The sequence below is a fragment of the Sphaerodactylus townsendi genome, linkage group LG06, assembly GCF_021028975.2.
Source record: "Sphaerodactylus townsendi isolate TG3544 linkage group LG06, MPM_Stown_v2.3, whole genome shotgun sequence".
NCBI classification, from domain to species: Eukaryota; Metazoa; Chordata; class Lepidosauria; order Squamata; family Sphaerodactylidae; genus Sphaerodactylus; species Sphaerodactylus townsendi.
In genome coordinates, this window is record NC_059430.1 from 109,160,791 (window position 1) to 109,180,483 (window position 19,693).

Here is a 19,693-nt window from a genome sequence, read left to right on the forward strand (position 1 = left end):
TTCACAACTTTTTATCTTTCACTCATGTTGTTGCGTTGCTGTAAATTAATCTTTAAAAACCCCTCCCAAAAAATCGATGCAGTTATATGCAGGAGTTTTTTCTCCTTCCCCGGTGTTAGTTGGTTCTGTTCAAACTTTTGTTTTGACCTCCTCTCCTCTTTGCAATCGGAGCTGTTGAATGATGGAAATGTATACATGGCGGGATATTGCGAAAGGGCAGTGTGTAAGGTTGCCAGACCTGGGTTAGGAAACTCTTGGAGATGTAGGAGGTGAAACCTGGGGAGACTGGGGTTTGTGGACAGAGGGATTTAGGATGGGTATAAAACTATGGAGTCCACCCTGTGAAGCAGACATCTTCTCCAGGGGAACTGATAACCGCAGTCTGGAGATCAGTTGTAATTCTAGGGGATTTCCTGACGCTTTCTGGAAAATGGCAACCCTAGCAGTATGGCCAGGAAACAGCACTATCACCCAGCCCTTTCTGCTAGCTGTATTGCTGCTTTTCTAGTCTGTGCTGGACAAGGTAGTGATGCAGTCAGAAATATTGCCCCAACCCAGTCTGGGAAAAACAGACAAGAGGACAACACAGAACATTGGATAAGTTTGGCAGCAATAGCTAGATTCCTCCCCTAAACCAATGTTTTGTGTAGGAGGCAGTTCTCGGATAAGATGATTGGAGTTCATTGTCCTGCTCTTCGTTTGTGCTTTCCCTTTGAACCATGATGTTTAGTTGCCTCTAGGAAGAGTAGAATCATAGAGCCATAGAGTTGGAAGAGACCCCAAAGGCCATCAAGTCCAACCCCCTGCAATGCAGGAACACATAAGTAAAGCACTCCTGACAGATGGCCACCAAGCCTCTGTTTAAAAACCTCCGAAGAAGGAGACTCCACCACACTCTGAGGTAGTGCATTCCACTGTCGAACAGTATGAGGCTCTTTCGGAGAGTTTTTATACAAGCAGGCAGCAGTGATGCACAAAAGCTGAGCAAACTGCCACACTGATTTGGCAATGGGATTCCTACAGGCACAAACCATTTCTTGCCCAGCCCTCTTGGGTCCACTTGTTGAGGCCTCTAGCCTTAAAAATACAAATGTGGGTGTAAAGTGCCAAATCCAGCTTACAGCAAACCCAACAAGGGGCTTTCAAGGCAAGTGGGAAGCAGAGGTTGTTTGCCCTGGCCTTCCTCTGCAGATACTTCCTTGGAGGTCTCCCTTCCAAGTACCCACCCCGCTTAGCTTCTGAGATCTGAGGAGATTGGGTTATCCCATGCTGCCCTCCCTCCTGAAAATACAAATAACAATCCATGAAAAGAAAGCAAAACACCAAGCGAGATTGTTTGATTTTTTTTATTTAAGCTGAGGAACGCAGCAATCCTAAGCAGGTCTACTCAGAAGTAAGTCCACTGTTCAGTGGGGTTTACTCCAGGAAAGTGCCTTCAGGATTGTAGCCATAGTGTGTCACAGTTTGGTCCAGCAGGGATGCACATTACATGTTATGAAACTTATCAAGTGCCCAATAGTTTAAATTAAAGCCCCTCCCTTGAGCTTGAGGCCCAAACCTGCCCCCCCCCTTCTGCTTCCCCCTATATTTTACTCCCATACCAAAGACTGCAATTCCAAATTAAACAGCATGCAAAGAGCCACTTGGGCATTATGGCCAGCCTGGAAAGGTTCTGATCGTACAAGTTCCTCTTTTGTTTAAAAATGCAGCTAAGTTGAAAGAATAGCTGTACCCTAGAGGAAAGCTAGAGTTTCATCCTTCTTTTTTTAAAAAAAGAAGCAGTTCTTTCACTCCTACAGACCATTACTAGGACTATATAATGAACATTTTATTTTATAGAATTGGGGCCAAGGAGAAACATCATGCGATCAAAGCTGAAGAATTGTACAAGTTCTCCCGTGGTAGCATGAATTTAAGTCACATTTTGAATCCCTCTGCCCTTTGCTGAAGCAGCCGCATCTAGCTTACCAGTACCAGAAAAGCCATTCAAAGTCAACACTCTCCTTTTCACAGTAGTCAACCAGATAGTTCTAAGAATCCCACGACAGGCATGAAATCAGTGGCTCACCCCTACGTTTTCTCTCCCTTTCCTTCTAGCATAGCTGTGGCTATGCTAAACTCCGCGGCTTCTGGTTGATGTGTTTGGGGCTGTGTAGGGATGGGTGGAGGAAGGGGAAAGTGAGGATGATGTATGAGTCTGAAATTGTGTGCATCGAGGAATGCTGCTGTAAATTTCGTTGTGCGTGCACAATGACAATAAAATGCTTATGCTTATGCTAAACTAACCCATGATCTCTGAGAAATGTGCACTTTGTTGTATTTGATTTCAAATGCTGGACCTTTTGATTAAATTTCTGCTTACATGTTTGCTACGTTTAATAGCAGTGGCTCCCTTATTCTCAGTTATCCAGTAACACCCTATATCAGGTCCTGGGTACTTGTGACAATTGTGGTCCAGGGTCCTTTCCTCCCAACATTTGTGCCAGACCAGTGGAGCAACAGCAACAGCCATGATGCCAAAGACTCCTAAATCCTAGAAAGCAGCAAAGTTTGGGCAAAGGGAGGGCAGTAACACAGCCCCCTTACGCTTCTTGGGTCTTCCCTTCACCACTAACCATTATCCAGCTAGATCTTCAGTATCACTTATTGCATCCTGTGGGCAACTGGAGAAGAAAGGATGATTGAAAATTCTCTTAAGTATCATTGTAGGGATGCTGGCTGCCACAGTGGGGAAGGCAACATCCCCAGCAGCGGAGGGTGAAAGACTGCCCTTCACACATGGAGGAGGAGCAGCAACATCTGGAAGGGGTTCAGCTACACCAGGACCAACTCAAGGCCTTCTCTTCCTCCCCTCTGTGACTTAAAAGATTTATTTCCCACCCTCTGCCAAATCAGTCCTCCCTGCTGCTGAGCTCTGGCAAATCACTGGATTGGTACAGAGCCTGGACAGATCACCCGTGCCAGAAAGGGCCACTTCTTCACACAAGCCTGCCTAGGCCTGTTGTATACAAGAAGCAACCCCTCCCCACTTCCCAGATCTCCTCAATAAACAGCAGGTGAGGCCTGACAGCTATTTCCAGGGTGGAGTTGCCAACTCTGGGATGGGAGATACCTGGAGATTTGGGGGCCAGAGTCTGGGAGGGGTTTGGGGAGGGATGGTACCTCAGCAGGATATAACACCATAGAGGCTAACCTCCAAAGCAGCCATTTTCTGAGGGGACATATCTTTGCAATTTGGAGATCAGTTGTAATAGCAGGAGATGTCCAGGTACCCCCTGGAAGTTGGCAACCCTATTTTAGGGGTATTGCTGTTTTGATTCAGAGTGGCTGCTCCAGCCCAGCTCCTGGTCCAACTAGAGCAAAGCGAGAGGCAGGTAGAGAGATGAACTCCATTGGCAAAATACACAAGCCAAAGGTTTGGGACAGAAAGCATAGTGCATAAGCTCTGCCCAGTACAAGGTAAATGGAGAGAGTATTTTTTTCCTGAATGCCTGCTCCTTCTCTTCCAGAAAGAGGTCCTAACCCAAAAGAGGGAGTCATGCTAGCCCACAGGCCTGGTGTCAGACCCTAAGGCCCACTCCTCAACCTCAGAGGCCCAGTTGTCAGTGGGACCCCAAGGAAAACAACAGGACGTAGTTCAGACCCAGAAGCGCTGCCCCAGTCAGAAGCTGAAGCAGAAAGGCTGGAGCCAGGGACCTGGCCCGGTTGAAGTGCACTTTGCCATCCAGCTTGAGGCAGCTGGCTTTGGGCATTGCTTGGCAGCATTCCTGAAAGCAGGGCTTAGTGGATCCAGTGGTGCAGGGCTTGCCAGATGTTTTGCAGAGCTTGCTGCAGCCTGCCACGTAATGGGGTCCTGTTTTCTTCATCTAAAGGGAGAAGAAAAAGCAGAGGTCAGGATGTGGCTGCAATCAACAGCCCTGTTGAATGAAGAACTACAACCTCTCCATGAAAGGCCGAGGATTGCCAAGGTCTAGAATAGGGTTGCTAACCTCCTGGTGGGACCTTGAAATCTCCCAGAATTATCACTGCTGTCCAGACTACAGAGGTCAATTCACATGGATAAAATGGCGGCTCTCTGCCAGCTCAGGCAGAGAGTTGCTGGGCAGCAGAGTGAGTGGTACACCAGAAACCATCCCAGCTTATCTCTCTGGCCAAACACCAAATACAAACTCTCAACTCCGGACACAGGACGAGAGGGGTGCCTGGCAGGGACGTATGTATAGACTTTTTATGGGGGGGGGGTTGGGGGGGCCACACCCCCACCCGCCCCAGGGCATGGCCACGCCTCCCCAAACCCCGCCCCTGGCCTAGCACTTATAAAAGCAGCTCTCCGAGGTCGGGGATGGCAGACTCCCCTGCCCTGCCCTCCCCTGCAGCTCTCCTCTGGGCAGAGGCATAGAGTGAAAATGGAGCCTGGTGCAAAATCTGAGTTTTGCCCCCCCCCACCCCCGGGGCAGCTGCTGTGATGCAGGAATCCACCCCCAAACAGCATCACTTTCAATGGTGTTTAAACTAGATCCACCTTAAAGGGAGAATCTGAAACAGCATCACTTTCAATGTGGCGTAGTGGTTAAGAGCTGGTGCATTCTAATCTGGAGGAACCAGGTTTGATTCCCTGCTCTGCCACTTGAGCTGTGGAGGCTTATCTGGGGAATTCAGATTAGCCTGTGCACTCCCACACACACCAGCTGGGTGACCTTGGGCTAGTCACAGCTTTTTGGAGCTCTCTCAGCCCCACCCACCTCACAGGGTGTTTGTTGTGAGGGAACAAGGGCAAGGAGATTGTAAGCCCCTTTGAGTCTCCTACAGGAGAGAAAGGGGGGATATAAATCCAAACTCTTCTTCTTCTTCTAAACTGAGGACCTCAGATTCTCCCTTTAAATCCATGCCGAAGGGGGTGGATTTAAAAGGAGAATCTGGGGAAATTTGGGGGGTGCCTGCTGTCAGGGGTGCAATGGTTAAGCTAGAAGCACCAAACTTTCAGGATATCTTTAGGAGTCTCTCCTAATGATACCACCCAGGTTTGGTGAAGTTTGGTTCAGGGGGTCCAAAGTTATGGACCCTCAAAGGTGTAGCCCAGGGGTAGGGAACCTGCGGCTCTCCAGATGTTCAGGAACTACAATTCCCATCAGCCTCTGTCAGCATGGCCAATCCCTACCCCTGGTGTAGCCCCATCTCCTAAGCTCCCATTGGAAACAATGGGGGATGGGGGCACCCCCTTTGGGAGTCTATAGCTTTGGACTCCCAGGACCAAACTTCACAAAACCTAGGTGGTATCAATAAGAGACTCTCCCGATGATCCCTCCCAGGTTTGGTGAAGTTTGGTTCAGGATGTCCAAAGTTATGAACCCTCAAAGGTGTAGTCCCCATCTTCTATTAGTTCCCATTGGAAACAATGGAGGATGGGGGCACCCCCTTTGGGAGTCCATAACTTTGGACCCCCTGAACCAAACCTCACCAAACCCGGGTAGTATCATCAGGAGAGTCCCCCAAACAATCCCTGAAATTTTGGTGCTGCTAGCCCAAACAATGCGCCCCCTGCAGGCCAAAAACCGAAAAAGCACTAAAACGTTTTAAAAACCCACAAACGGGTGGGCGGAGCTTCGGACATGAATGGGGGGGTTCAAACCCGAGGAAAACCCCGCCCCCTTACCTACGTGCATGGTGCCTGGTAATGTGTATGACTCCTTGTGGACTATGGTTATCCCACCACCCTGCCCCCTTAGTCTGGGCTGGGCTGGAAGGGGGGTCATGAGGAGAATTAAGCTGGAAAACAGTCTTGTAAGTCAGGCCCTGACAGAAGCAACGCAGTATGGCAAGGATCTGAATTTAGGTCTACGTCAGGAAGTCAGACAAGTCATAGTACCTCACAGTAGTCAAAGCCCACAATACAGCCAGCTGAGGCCTTCTGGCCCTTGTAGCAGCCGTCTCCGTGGCAGGTGAAGGATGAGCACACTTTTCCCTGGAAGGACAAAAGACAAGCAAGGTCACGGTCCAGAGTAGAATTCCCACTGCAGGGCAAAAGGGCGCATGGAACAGTGGGAGGAAAACATTATTTCCACAGCTAGCTGGGCAAGGAGTTCAGGAAATGCCCCAGCTTGTGCAAACATGAAACAACACGTACATTTTTGGGAGGCGCTTTTGTGGTGGTTGTCGTGGGAGCTGGTGTGGTGGTGGGTGGCAGGTCTCCTGGAAAAGACATGAAAGGAGAAAAGGGTGAGGGCAGGGCTGATGACCTCCAGTGGAAGCTGTAAACCACATACTGCTGTGGTGGCATCTTTCTAAAACAGCTCTTGGCTCCCGAGATCTAGTGAGAAGGGGCAGTTCTGCCCCCAGAAAACCAGGAAAGGCCTGCCTGATAATAAAACTAGGCCCAGAAGTCCCACTAGACTTGCTTATTCTCCACTGAGCGGAAGCCTGAAACATACAGAGGCCACATTTTAGTATTATGGGTAGCTAAAGAAAAAACACACCGTTTGCTGAGGAAATACCTCCTGCTGGATTCACTTACCGTAGGCTGTGGCATTGAGGCTGAGGCAGTTGGGTGAAGCACAGCACTCCATTGTACACACGCTCATGCTCACACTGCCATTGGTCATGCACATCTCAGTGGTGTTGCTGCTCCCACACTCACTGCTGCACCGGGCTGTGTAGCTGGTGCTGTTGAACCGGTAAAGCTGCAAGAGCCACAGAAGCATAAGCCGCATAAGCTGTGGTTTCTCCAGGTTGATTTACAACCCACCCTCTCTCTGGTAAAAGCCATGGCTCTTCTGAGCGGGAGGGTGCCTTGGGGTTCCCCACCTCACAGTGTGTTGCGTTGTGGCAGGGCTCCGTGTTGTTGCCGTGAGCTTCATTCTGGTAACATTGCTCCCCAGAGCACTGGAAGCTTTGGCAGGTGAGCTGTAAGGAGAAGAGGCAGTGACTGCAAAGTCTGAAGGGGCTCCTTGGCCACGTCACCTCCCCAGTGCTTTGCCAGGAGACATTTTCCTCAGTCCTGATCCCTCCTCGTGGTTGACCACCTTGCTTTCCAGTAGCTCTCACATCTGCCCAGCAAGGACTTCTCTACCATCTACAGACTTCCTGTCCCATGAAAGATCTTCTCCAGAAAACCCTCCCGCCCTGCAGTTCCCATCCTGATCCCCAACATGCTGTGGGTTCAGCTAGTTGATGAGCTTTCTTACGGGCATCATGCCTGTTTGGTTCATTCCTCTGTCTGAGACCAGGGGAGCTCCTGAAATGGGCCCAGGATCTGGAAGAGAAGAGTGAACAGAGGCAGTCTCAGCCATGGAGGAGGTGAAGGTCTCTGGGATGGGAAATCCAGATGATTCACCCTCCCTGCCAAGAGACCAGCCAGACCACACAGGCATGTCCTGGGTTACAGCCACTCTTCTTCGCTCCCAGAATGCACTTCTTGCTCTCACCTACTGGTGTGCAAAGATCCCAGGTGCTGAAATGCAGAGCAGCCCAGAACAGAAGGAAGCCTACAGAAAGAGACAGGTAGATCAGTGCTGGCAGAAATTTTAGGGAAGCACATCTCTTCAGGAGCTTCCAAGCTTGTTCTGAAAATGTTTAGAACCTTTTTTCAGTCTGGACCAGGAGCATGCTCCATGCAAAGAGCCCACAACCCATAAAAGTTCCTATTCTGTACAAGAATGAAGGCTCTTACCTTGGGTTGGCGTGATCCGGTAGCTCGGATGTACCATTATTAACCACAGGGACTTGCTGCTACTGAGACCTCGGGCTGAGGAGAGTAACACATGCACTTTGAGGGGGAAGGAGGAATCTGAGAGTCGGGAAAGCAAATGCCACCAAGATATGAGGCCTAACAGTCAAATGCACACCCCCCACCCAAACACCTATGGCCACCTGTCTACCAGGCAGCCCAAACTCAATTTCACAATTCATGCCACTCTCTTGGCCTTTTATGCCAGGACTGAAAAGAATAAAAAGGTACTCTCATATGGCTGCCGAACTGTTTCTCCATCTAATCAGTTTACCTTGGGCAAAATCTCGTTCCTGAGCTTGCGATGCTCTGACCATAATCACCGCTTCTGGGGGAGGAGAGGCCCAGAAAGGGGCCGCCAGCCTGCTAGAACACTCATTAGCCTTGCTTTCTCAGAGGAAATTGTTGACTCTTTTTGCTCTTTACACCAAGGTGACCATACGTGACCATCTGTTTCACAAGACACCTTGTGCCACTGGCGGCAGCTCACTCCCTACAGGATGGTGCCAGGTCCCACACAAGCACCTAGTGTGTGTGACTCATTTGGACCTACAGAGCACTAAACCTCCACAGCATGCTCTCTCTTTGACTCTGTTATGTCTCACACTGTTAGGACTGATGCTAGCCAAGACCACCCATTCCCATCTGGTCATTCACAGCCTAGAGAGACCCAGCAAAGTTCACACCTGGATCTTCCTGGGAAGCACTCTCAATGGCAGCCGAGAACAACTTTTTAAAGATACTTTTTTTTTTATTTTACAGACAAAAATTACAGAAAAGGAGAAAAACAATTAACAAATGAAAAATAAGTAAACACAGATGATAATAACACAACATGGATCTGCATTTATAATAAAGATGAGCTGTTATTGACTTGTATACTGATTAAAAAACAACCTTTATCATTCATCATTTCGAATTAGTTTTAATATAACATTCTCAATTACTATATATTTCTAAAAGCTAATAGATATGTATAATTTCATACACATAGACAAAGATTACACGATTTTAAAAGGTCCATACTCTAATCAAGATGTTAAAATAGTACATACACGTAACTTAGAATTTTATATGTATATAAAAGGTACGCAATGTTTTTAGATACATAAACCATAACATCATAAATAACTATGTATATGTCTAAGTAAGTCTCTCTGCTATATAATACTTAAAAAATGGCTTACATGTCTTTTTAAATTCATGTTCTGGTCTTTGACAAAATTAGTCAGTTTAGCCATGCTAAAATACTCTCTCATTTTGACTTCCCAGTTTTCTTGCACAGGAAATCTTTCCATTTTCCAACTGGATGCAACAGTGACCCTTGCTGCAGTTAATAAGTACAGAAATAATTCTTGTTTTTTTGGTAGACTGTTTTTTTAAAGTACCTAACAGCATAATTTTTGGGTCCATTTGAAATTGAATAATTTTTTTGCATTTCTGCGTGTATCATTATCCAACATTTTTTACTAGCAGAGAACAACTTGACAACTTCCACTGATTTTTATCTAACCAGTAGGAGAGCGCTTCCACCGTTTTCAGTGCTTTGATTTTGGTGATGATGTAAATTTTCTTGGATATTTTTAATGGAGAAATGGTCAACCAACTAGAAGGCCATTCACTACAATGGCTTCTGCTCTTTATAGAGTTTTCTTCCTGCTCAGGGGTTGCCCAAGCGCTAGCCAAGTTTCTTCCAGAAGTCCTATCTCTGTGGGAAACCTTTCCTTTCAGGGGCTGGGATATAATATCTCCTTTCAATCACTAGCTTGGAGCTGTATTTGATTGATGAGCTCCACTCTAGCAAGAACATTTTTACAGTAACAACTGTTATCGACAGCTTCTGGGCTTATCAGAGATGTCTGAGAAATGCCCTCATGAAAATATGTGACTATTTTGTGCCTTGTAAACTGGATAGACCTAGAACAGGGGTAGGGAACCAATTGGCCATGCTGACAGAGGCTGATGGGAATTGTAGTTCCTGAACATCTGGAGAGCCGCAGGTTCCCTACCCCTGACCTAGAAGGAGTGTGCCAATTCGGCTTGGGGTGCTTTGGGCTGTTCGATGCAATTGGGAGAGGGAAGAAAGAACATCAGAAGGCGACCTCACTGTGGAGACAGATCCTACAAGCCTGACAAGACAAGGGACGCTTCCAAAGCTCCGAAGGGGCTGATGGCTGCCATGGAGACTGGAAAACGACAAGCCCCAAGGCCCAAAGCTGCTCGCTAATGACACACATGGTTGGCCCAGCAACAGCCTCTTTAGGTTTCCCTCAGAGGGGAAAGTGGAGCCACAGACAAACGTCAAGAACAGAAACATACAGCCTACCAACAAGGGCTAGCCAACGCCCAGTAAACAACTCTGCATGAAGCTTAGCTTGAGAGGATTAGATAATTCACAAAGCCATCCCCACACCTTTCAGTGGCTTCTTCTGAATTATTTGCTTGGGGATGGGAGAGATGTAAAGACATAAAAAGAGCACTAGGCCCCTCCAGCCTCAACCCCTAAAGATACTGCTCAACATCTGCTAGCATACTGTACAAGTCCAAGTGGTGCTGTTGGCTGTACCAAAACAGATGGCCCCAGTGGAAATGCAGCCCAAACAAAAGACCAAGGCTGTATCTGGTTGCATTGCATGTTTTTCACCCTCTTGTGATAAAAAAACATTCATTGTATTCTGAGCATCCCAAGTTCTCCACATTCTACAACCAAATGAGCTGTTGAAAGGCCTCCAATTCCCTTGTCTTGCAGAACTGGACAAGGAGAACAGGGCAGCTCCCCACATAGTGACAGAGTGGAGAGAAGTCATTCAGTCATCTGTCCACACCTCCACCCCCTGTTATGGTTCGTCCTGAACTGAGAATACTGGGCAAGCCACCTTAACTTTCGTTAGGAATGGAATTTCAGGCAGTCCTGCTGTTAGAACATTCACCCTACCACCCTTTCAGTCTCAGACAAATCACATCATTCCTCCAAATAAACCCACCTGGTTCTGCTCACTCACCTGGCTCACTTGACACCTACGGGGAAGCCCTGCTTGCCTGTCTGAGCAACTTCTCATTACCTTCAACACTAGCAGAATAGGTGTCCCGTGGGGAGCCCTCTTCTCCGCCCAGGCAGAGACGGCACCAACCGAGTTGAGTGGTAGGGATGGAGGGATTTGGTTCCCTGATTTTGCAGGCAGTAAATATTCCCTCCCTACTTGGGGCTCAGCCCATTGCTAAGAAAGGGATGTGCGTGCTGTGCGCTTGCAGTCATTGTGTCTGCATGCTGCAGAGTCATTGTGTGGGATGTGTGTGCGTGCTTGCAAAGTCACAAAAGCTTCATGAAGAATTTCAGCCTTCCTGATTGTACTGGTTAAGAGTGGTGGACTCTAGTCTGGTGAACTGGGTTTGTTTCCCTTCTCCTGCACATGATGGGTGACGTTGAGCTAGTCACAGTTCTTCTAAATTCATCTACCTCACAAGGTGTCTGCTATGGGGAGGGGAAGGGAGGGAGTTTGTAAGCTACTTCGAGGCTCCTGAAAGGTTGAGAAAGGTAGTGTATGAAAACCAACTCTTCCTCCTTCTCTAAAAGACCTACACAAAGCAAAATAACAACACCAACCTCAGAAGAATCCTCAGTTGTATCATATTATGTTGAAAAGGTAGGCAGGCTGGTGACCCAAAGTTTTCTGAGTTCTGGACCAAGACCTTGAGAAAGTGCTCCTGTGGTGCCAAGCTTAGGTTGTACAGGATTTTCCTGTCAGCTTACCAAATGTTTTGCAATCACATAAATGGACGGACGGCCCAACCATTTTTAAACACACGTCTGAGGTGCTTGCTTCCATTCAGACATAGCACGCAGTCAGATGGGTTTCCAAAAGGGGAAGATAGAAGCTTCCAGCTAGGCCAGTGATATTACATAGCAAAACTCCAGGATATAAATGGTAGCTTCAAGGATGATGGTCACAAGCATAAGCAGCTTTAAAAGGGTATTAGACAGATTAATAGAGGACACGTCTATCAGTGGCTACTGGCCATGGTGACTAAAGGGAATCCCACATTCAGGAACAGTAAACATCTGAATACCAGTGCCAGGAAGGGAAGCAATATCAGGTGAAGGTCTCAGCCTTCAAGCCCTGTTGTTGGCACTCCATAGTAATTGATTGGTCACTTGGAATTCCAGTCCCCAGGTGGGAAATGGGGATCCTCTGGAATTACAGCTCACCAACTTCTGTCAGGCTGGGGGAGGTGAAAATGTAGATCATTTTTGGACAAAGAAAGAAAAATACATTCTTCAGGAAAGGTGGCAATTTCAAGGGAGTTGGTGGGTGTGTAGAGATTATATTGCTCTCAATTCAGCCTTTTTAGAACTTGAAGTTTAAGCAGGGCTGGTCATGGTTAGTATGGGAGATCATGGATGGGAGATCACCAATGAAGACCAGGATTGCTATGCAGTAGAAGGCAATGGAAAAGCACCTCTGTTCATTGGTTGCCTTGAAAACCCCATACACCTGGGGTCACCATGAGTCAGTTGCAGCTACGCAGCAAACAATTATAAAGGCAAGATGTCCCATTTGACTCTGTACTGAGCACAGGCTGGTTTACAGCACCCCTTCCCAATCCACTTCCTTCAAAAGGGCCACTGCACAACTCTGCTCATGTTGTTTCAGTAAGACTTTGCCAAAACAACCTCCATTCTACCTGCTACCCAGTTTCATCACTGGGGCCATTCGCTTCCTGGGCCTGAAGCAGGGCTGGTATAATTGCAGTAACAGGCCCGCCCCAATTAATTATTCACTCCCTCCTTCCCTGGGGAACTGTAGTCACTGGGGACCCTGAAGAGCATAGAAACCACAACAGATCACGGCAGCAGCTGGGAAACCTGTAGCGAGGCAGGAAATACAGCCGGCAGATAGCAAATGCAATCTTTTGGTCTTTTTATTCTGCAAACCAGAGCATCAACAACCTTATAAATTTACCTTCATTTTTAGCTAGATTGTAAACTTCATCTGACCCTTCACCAGCTAACTCTGGTTGCGCAGTTGCAGAAATCAGACTTCCCAAAAAAACGCAGCCCTGCCTGCTCTCCAAGAGGGGACCTCTCTGACCACACATTCAACTTTCAATAGAGCATGAAATTGAGGCCCAAGTGAGAGGAGCCACATGATCATCATCAGCTGCCGAACACGGCAGGCTGTAGAAACAGAACCTTCTCAAGTGACTCCAGTTGCAGCCAGGCTTAATAAAAGTTGCCATAGGACATGATTAACTACAGTCGAAGTACAGAAATGGGCCTTCTGAGGGCCCCCACCCACTGCCTTCTCAAGGTTTTCTTCATCACAGAGGCAAGTTACTTAAGGCACTATCTGTTGCAATTGTGCATGTTCTTCTGAGCAGAAAAATAATGCCTGGAGCTTACTGTGTAAAACATTGGCACCCCGTTGTTTGGGAGAGCAACACTGCTGTAGCACTTCTGCCAATGACACAGGAATAATTCAGTTGCCTTCTGGGGTGTGGCAAAGGAACAGCAAGGGGTGGAGGGCACAAACCCTGCCAGATTCCAGGAACTCCATGACCCTAGTATGCTATGCTATGGAAAGGGAAGCCAAGATGGCAACTCTCTAAAGTTCAAATAAAACTGTTCTTAATGGTAAACAGTTCTATGTTGGGCAGAGGGAATTTGGATTGGAATCTAATAAAGAGGAGAGAGATCCTCTTTAAATGCCACATGGATGACAGGCTTTGGAGCATATCCAGAACAAAGCTCCCAAGGAACCACAACCAGGCCACAATTTGACCAGTTTTCCTCAGAACAGTTGAAGAGAGATAAGGGGGAGGGGGAGGGGGGCAGGGAGAGCCATTGTAGATTTTAGTTTACCAGAAGGAAGTGATGCACACGCAAGTCTGGTAAAGAGTCTGGATGAAGTGCTCCATGAAATCAAGTTACAAACCAAACAAGATGCCCATTCTTTTTGTCTTGACACTAACATTTATTTCCATTTTAAAAAAACGCCTTATTTCACAATCCACCTTGCTAACATCCAGGAAGCTCCTGTTCACAAAAAGAAGGAAATATATCATTCAGAGGGAGGGAGTTGTATGGGAGAAGAATGACGAAAAGGTGCATGGAGCCAATGTCCACTTCCATCACAGTAGGCCCTGGCGTTTCAAATCTTCATAGGTCTTTTTGTTGACCACATTTCCGCTGGAATCCTCGTATTCCTCCTGAGAAGAAGAAAGAAGAAGCTTGTTAGGTTCAAGGTGAAGGGCTGTGTAAGAAGAACAGAACTGAGCCATTAGGAGGTTTGGTCTGAATCTGTGCTCTTGCCAAAGAAGATAGGAAAAGACAAGGGACATTAGTTCTCCTTGCTCATGTCCATCTTTTGGTTGTCCTTGCTAAAATAATGTGTCATAGACATGTGTAGGACATCAACAGTGACATCCTCCTTCCCTAAGGCATCAATATGGTCTGATCACGTGTTCTCTCTAAAAGAGGATGGGAGAAGAGGGCACTGGTTTTCCTTGCTCTTAACCACTATCCGACTGCTACTCTCACTGCTGCTTTTTGCTAGAGAATAGAGAGGCATCAACCCTGGCATTCCCCTTTCCTAAGGCATCAATAAAGCATCTCTGGTTTTTGCTTACCTCTGTGTCTGGTTGCCATCTCTCTGATGCCTTCTGTTGCTTTAGCTTCGCCCACACTGGAACACACAGAAACAAAGTCAGATGATCCCACTGGCCCTGCCATTTGCCCCAAACCTCACTTCCTACCCCCTCCCCACTAAGCAAGTGGGGTCTCAGTGAGGGTTTCTGTCACTTTAATTACAAAAAAATAATCATTTCTAGCTCAGCTAGTACATAAAACTGTATCAATTCATATATTTACAGAATTTACAAGTATAAGTTAGCTTTCTACAAACAAAACTGCAAATACACCCAATAATAAATTGAAATAGCGCTGAAAGCTGTGGCATCTTACTGTTGCATTAGTACATCTCACTCATTTCAAAAGGAATAAAAAGCATTTCACTATCATTACCAAAAGGGAAAAATTGATAGGAATTTTCTTCTGCATTTGTCCAAATTTCCCAGTTTTTCAACATGAAAAACTGAAAGATCTCTTCGGCTTTTTTAAAGTTAATGATTTTTTTCTGTTCTTTTTTCCAGGCCTTTGTACATTTAGTGTTAGTTCCTCAGGTGGAAAGCTTTGCTCTGGGCCTGAAAGTTGCATCTGCTGCCGAGGCCAAAGCTGACCTTCTCACGTGACCCAACACACATCATCAAAGAAAAATGGAAACACCATTAACTCTCTTGACAGGACAGAGGTTAGAATGCATCTCTCAGTGCCAGACACCGTATCTAACAACCCAGGTACAGCCAAATGCCTCAAAGGGCATGTGCACAGCCACTTACAAGAAACGGCATCTTCAATCTGTGTGACATTTGCAAAATGAGCTGTGTTGGGGATGCCCAGGCATCGCATCCCGTGAGCGTGGCGCCACTCCTGTACAGCAGCAAAGGGTATAGAGAAGAGGATTTAGCACACTATATTTATTTCCCATCAAACCAGTCTAGAGTAGTGGCAACCAGAAAACCAGGCCCAAGACATGGCTAGGAGCTGCTGTTGACCAGTTTAGCAGCTGAATATTGACTAGTTTAGCAGCAAGACTTTCTTTAGCTGTCACAATCTGGAACTCCTGCTGTGCAGAAGCCCCAAACCTTAACTGATGAGGCCTCCCACAGTGACTCTTAACTTTGCAGTGGACCCAACAAAACCATCCAACAGCACCCCTACCGCAAAGTGTCGCTGGAATGCTTTGGGCCCCCGATACGTGTAATTCCCACAGATCTCACAGTTGTAATTTATGTTCAGGCCATGGAGCTTGTAGAGCCAGTAGGGGATGGGCTGAAAGACAAGACAGAATGTAAAAAGGAGGTTAGAAGAGGATAAAAACATAAGAGACTTGTGGATCAGGCCACTGGACCACTGCGTCCAGCATCTCATTTCACACAGTAGCCAGGAAGTTAACACATAGAGCCAACAACAGGGTACAAAGGCTGAGACCTTCTCCTGATGTTGGCTTCTGGCAGTGGTATTCAGAGGTTGCCTGCTCTGAATGTGGAGGCTCCCTTTATTTGCCATGGGCAGTAACCAATATTCTCTACAATTTGTGTGGCCACATATTGATGCCGCGCAGTTCAGGCAGGCACGAGCAGGGAAATCTCCTGCAGGCAACTCAGTTCCACACAGAGGTAGGAAACTTCCACGTGGTTCCCTGCTGTGGTTAGAGAGACTACTGCTAGTAACCACTGATGAACCTGTTCTCCAGGATGCTAGGTATGTTCCGGAAAGGCCACTGGTTCCTCTCAGCCACCCCTTACCTTGCCATCCCAGCCCAGGGGCAAGTTCTTGGGATTGTATATGATCTCGTTCTCTTCGTCCTCGCTCTCACTCTCACTGATCTGCTCCTCCTCTTCTTCTTCGCGCTCCTCGCCCGTCCGTGCCTGCTTGCGCTGCACATTTTCATGTGTCAGCTGACGCTGCTCCTGCCGGGGGAAAAAAGAGCCTGGAAATGCAATTCACTTGTGGCAACAACCGCAGGGCCACACTGCTACGACTAGGGAAAGTGACGTAGGTACTTACTCCAAGAATTTCCACATATTCATAGATCTGAGCCTCCAGGAAGGCCAAGTCTTTGTTCCTCTCAGTGTCCCTGTCAAGACAACAGGACTGATTTGAGCCAGCTGCAGCTAGCGAGCGCCCCCTCCCTTTAACAGCTGCCCAAGGGAAAGGGATCAAGGCAAAACACGGAAGCAAAGGCAGTAAGTGGTAGCCAAAAGTAGGCACGTAAAACTCACTCTGCCTAGCAGTAAAAGTGCAAATGATTCAACTCACCGCTTGCTGCCTTTTGTCTTTGGGTTCTTAGCAAATAGGGAAGTGTCAAGAGCTTCCAGGGACTTGCCCTTGGTGCTGAACAGCCTCTGAGCACGCTCTTCTAGTGTCCTGGGCAAAATTGGAGAGGATGGAAGAAGAGAAAGACATGGGAACAGTCAGTTTTGGAAGTGATCCTGGAATCCTGAGACCCTACAGAGCTTTCACACTAACACCAGCATTCCAACAGTAAAAGAAGCAGTCAGCAGCCAAATCCCTTACTTACCCACCACATTTGAGTCCCAAAGCCAGAAGTGCAGATTTAAGCCTGTCCAGCCCAAGGGAGGCCAACTCCTGTGGATGCACCCAAAGGTAAAAATGCCCAGAGTTAACACAGCCTTAATTGGAGACAATCCAGACCTAACAGGAAGCCCCCAGTGCTCCACTATCTCCTTTCCACAATGAAAGAAGTACAAAATGAGAGACAAACCTCCCAAGAAGAGAAGGCTGAGAGGTCCAGGTGGGCACCGGCATGAGTGAGGGCACTGCTGGTTTCTTTCTGCCAAAAGAGGAAGAAATACAGGCGTACATCAGCCAAGGCCAGACATTCAAGCAGCTGTAAGGTGCCTACAAGGAATAGGCCTTGGAAAGGCCTGATGGAAAATCTGCCCTCTGGGGGCACTCATCCAGCTCCCGAACCACCAGGTTATCCCCAGGGTACTCACTGGCCAGCCGGGGAATGTGCCGTTTTCCCACTTTTTTTCAAAATCAGCCTGGATCTTGCCGAAGAGCTCGTTCTGATCTAACAGTGGCTTGACCCGGTCTGTGTAATCCTGCAGATACTCTAGGAGCATCTCCAGATACCTGGAATGAATAAAGAATACAAAGAGGGGCTACTATCTCCACACTTGTGCAATGTTTCCCACAACCCCCAGTAGCAGAGATCTCTGCATGAAAACACTATGTGCCAAACACACAGTGTTACGTTTGCTTCTGATGGTTGCTAAGCACCACACAGAAGAAGCAGAAACTATGTCCAGACATAGTTGCTGAAATAGCATAAACACATGACACAAATACGGAGCAGCTAAGGCCTGGACTATATACTGCAATTTCTCTTTTGCTCTTGCCTCTCCCCATAGGGTGCATTCACCTCCTGTACTCTGCATTTTTCCTCTCCTTGGAAATGTCGAAGAGCTGGTCAAATGTTGAAAGGTATGTGATATAGTCCAATTTCTGCAACAGAGGATGAGAGAGAATCATCAGCCAACAGACTGAATAGGACAAAGATTTGTGGCTTTCATCTAATTAATCCTTTCTCCATACCATCTGAACAAGCCCCTAGCAGACAAAGGAAGAAGTTACAAAATGTGTAGGGGAAGATGACAAGCGTGATCAGAACCTCTTACCTCCGAGGACTTGAGATTAATGTACTTGAGGTAACAATCATGTAGATCCAAGTAGCGGCCATATCCTTCCTCATCAGTGAACTCCACCAAATCTGCAGGAAGTAAACAAAGGCAGAGCATTAAAAACAGCTGCAATAAAAACTGGGGAAAGTCACTAGTGGAAAGAGGCCCGGCCAAAGTTGTTCTAGCTTGCTGTACACCAGAATCAAAGCTGGCTCTCTCCCAGATTAATTCAAAACAAAGATAGGTGGTCCAAGTTTACTTACTCTGAGCCTCTTCGCTAGGGTTCTCTCGAGCTTTTAAGAGCTCCTCAAATTCTACCGACATTGGAACACAGATCTATGAAAGAGAAATATGTTACTACTGCTGTTCGGAAAGATATGTCAGGCAATGAACACAAAAATAATGACCCTCAGCCTAAATGTTGCAATCTGTTTATTTGGCAAGGCGTAAAGCCAAGATGAAAAGTTTACGCTACAAAAGAAGAGGAAGGAGAATGAGACAACTGCAAATCTATGAAGTTCCCCAAGCAAACATAATATAGCAAGAAGGTCCAGGTGAAGTTTTGCAGAAGTGGCGGGTACCAGGGTAGAAGGTCAAGGGACAGCCTAACAGAGACAATGGGAGCAGCACAACTGAAATTTTGATGGTGGGGAGCAAAAGGGAAGCAACAAAAGCAGGAGACAAGAAAGAAGCACCAAGGCAGCACCCTTGAGACACAGGAGGCTCTAGGGTGGCAGCCCATCCTCACCTCATTGGGGTGCTTCCGATGAAACTCTTTGATCTGCTTCAGGCGATTGTAAAACTCTGCAAATTCATTGGGCCCTGAAATGGCGCTGAGTTCCTCCTTCCGCAACCTGGAGACCCAAGAGATCACCTGAGCTATGCAAGTAGGACATGACAGCGAGCCCTGAGAATGGCAAGCCAAGGCAGCCTCCCAACCTAACTAACCCTCCATCTAACTTACCCGTCCTTGTCATCGTACAGGTCTCTCAAGTTGCCGCTCACCTCCATGTAGCGCTGGAAAAAGAGAGCCATTAAGTGTGCTTATAGCCAGTCTAGCCTCTTCCCCGTCCCTGCCTCGGTTCCCTGAACTTCTACTTACATCCTGCATCGCTCTTGTGCGATGATCGGAGTTGATTTGGTCACGCAGCTGCAGGAGAAGGAATAAGAGAAAGAAAATATTTTAATATTATTTTTTTACATTTTAAAATGTTTATTTATTAAGAATTCTCCATTAAATAGAAAACTAAGCTGGTGATTTTAATAATTTTTATTATTTACTAAAATACAGTTGAAAAGGATACAAACAAAATTCTAAGTCACGAACTCCAAAACAATTATAACACATCATGTGTACAGGCTTAAAATTAAAACTTGCTAGATAGAAAAGTGTTTAGAAAGAGGGGTGATTTGGGGTGGGAGGGACCAGGGGGGAGCCTGCCTGCCTGCCTGCCCGCCCCCACCCCCGGCGCCCGAGGGGACCCCGGCCCAATACCGTGGTCTTGCGCGTCAGCATCTCTTTGACCATGACGTCCATCAGCCGTTCGCGCTCCTCATGATACCGGCGCTGCTGCTCCAGAATGGTCTCCATCGCGGCGGCAAAGAGACGGAAAACGGTGGCCGGAAGTACTCCGGATGGACGGAAGTTGCGCTATAAAATACCGCCCGGAGAGATAGTTCTGATTCCGGCAGCGCGGAGGGTAG

At 47.2% G+C, this 19,693-nt stretch overlaps 2 protein-coding genes across 4 annotated transcripts; both read right to left on the bottom strand.

Annotated features, from left to right (window-relative positions):
- Window positions 1-1,569: 1,569 nt before the first annotated feature.
- LOC125434253 lies at window positions 1,570-10,785 on the bottom strand. Of its 3 annotated transcripts, none has more exons than XM_048499373.1 (9): window positions 10,726-10,785; window positions 7,667-7,741; window positions 7,422-7,481; window positions 7,182-7,249; window positions 6,802-6,900; window positions 6,512-6,677; window positions 6,125-6,189; window positions 5,867-5,962; window positions 1,570-3,866 (listed from the first exon to the last, which is right to left on the bottom strand). In XM_048499373.1, exons 2-9 carry the CDS (start codon window positions 7,701-7,703, stop codon window positions 3,603-3,605), a joined length of 855 nt encoding a protein of 284 aa, XP_048355330.1. In that variant the 5' UTR covers window positions 7,704-7,741; window positions 10,726-10,785; the 3' UTR covers window positions 1,570-3,602. The 3 variants fall into 3 exon arrangements, with proteins under 3 accessions (XP_048355330.1, XP_048355331.1, XP_048355329.1); XM_048499374.1 differs by having other exon boundaries at window positions 7,667-7,783; window positions 10,726-10,758; XM_048499372.1 differs by lacking the exon at window positions 10,726-10,785 and adding an exon at window positions 7,998-8,055.
- A 2,889-nt stretch (window positions 10,786-13,674) lies between these two features.
- SF3A3 (splicing factor 3a subunit 3) lies at window positions 13,675-19,644 on the bottom strand. The gene is made up of 17 exons (XM_048502074.1): window positions 19,485-19,644; window positions 19,092-19,139; window positions 18,954-19,006; window positions 18,738-18,843; window positions 18,253-18,325; window positions 17,987-18,078; window positions 17,731-17,813; window positions 17,303-17,441; window positions 17,068-17,136; window positions 16,864-16,931; window positions 16,602-16,709; window positions 16,350-16,419; window positions 16,088-16,252; window positions 15,501-15,611; window positions 15,119-15,209; window positions 14,351-14,406; window positions 13,675-13,930 (listed from the first exon to the last, which is right to left on the bottom strand). Exons 1-17 carry the CDS (start codon window positions 19,578-19,580, stop codon window positions 13,853-13,855), a joined length of 1,506 nt encoding a protein of 501 aa, XP_048358031.1. The 5' UTR covers window positions 19,581-19,644; the 3' UTR covers window positions 13,675-13,852.
- Window positions 19,645-19,693: the final 49 nt, after the last annotated feature.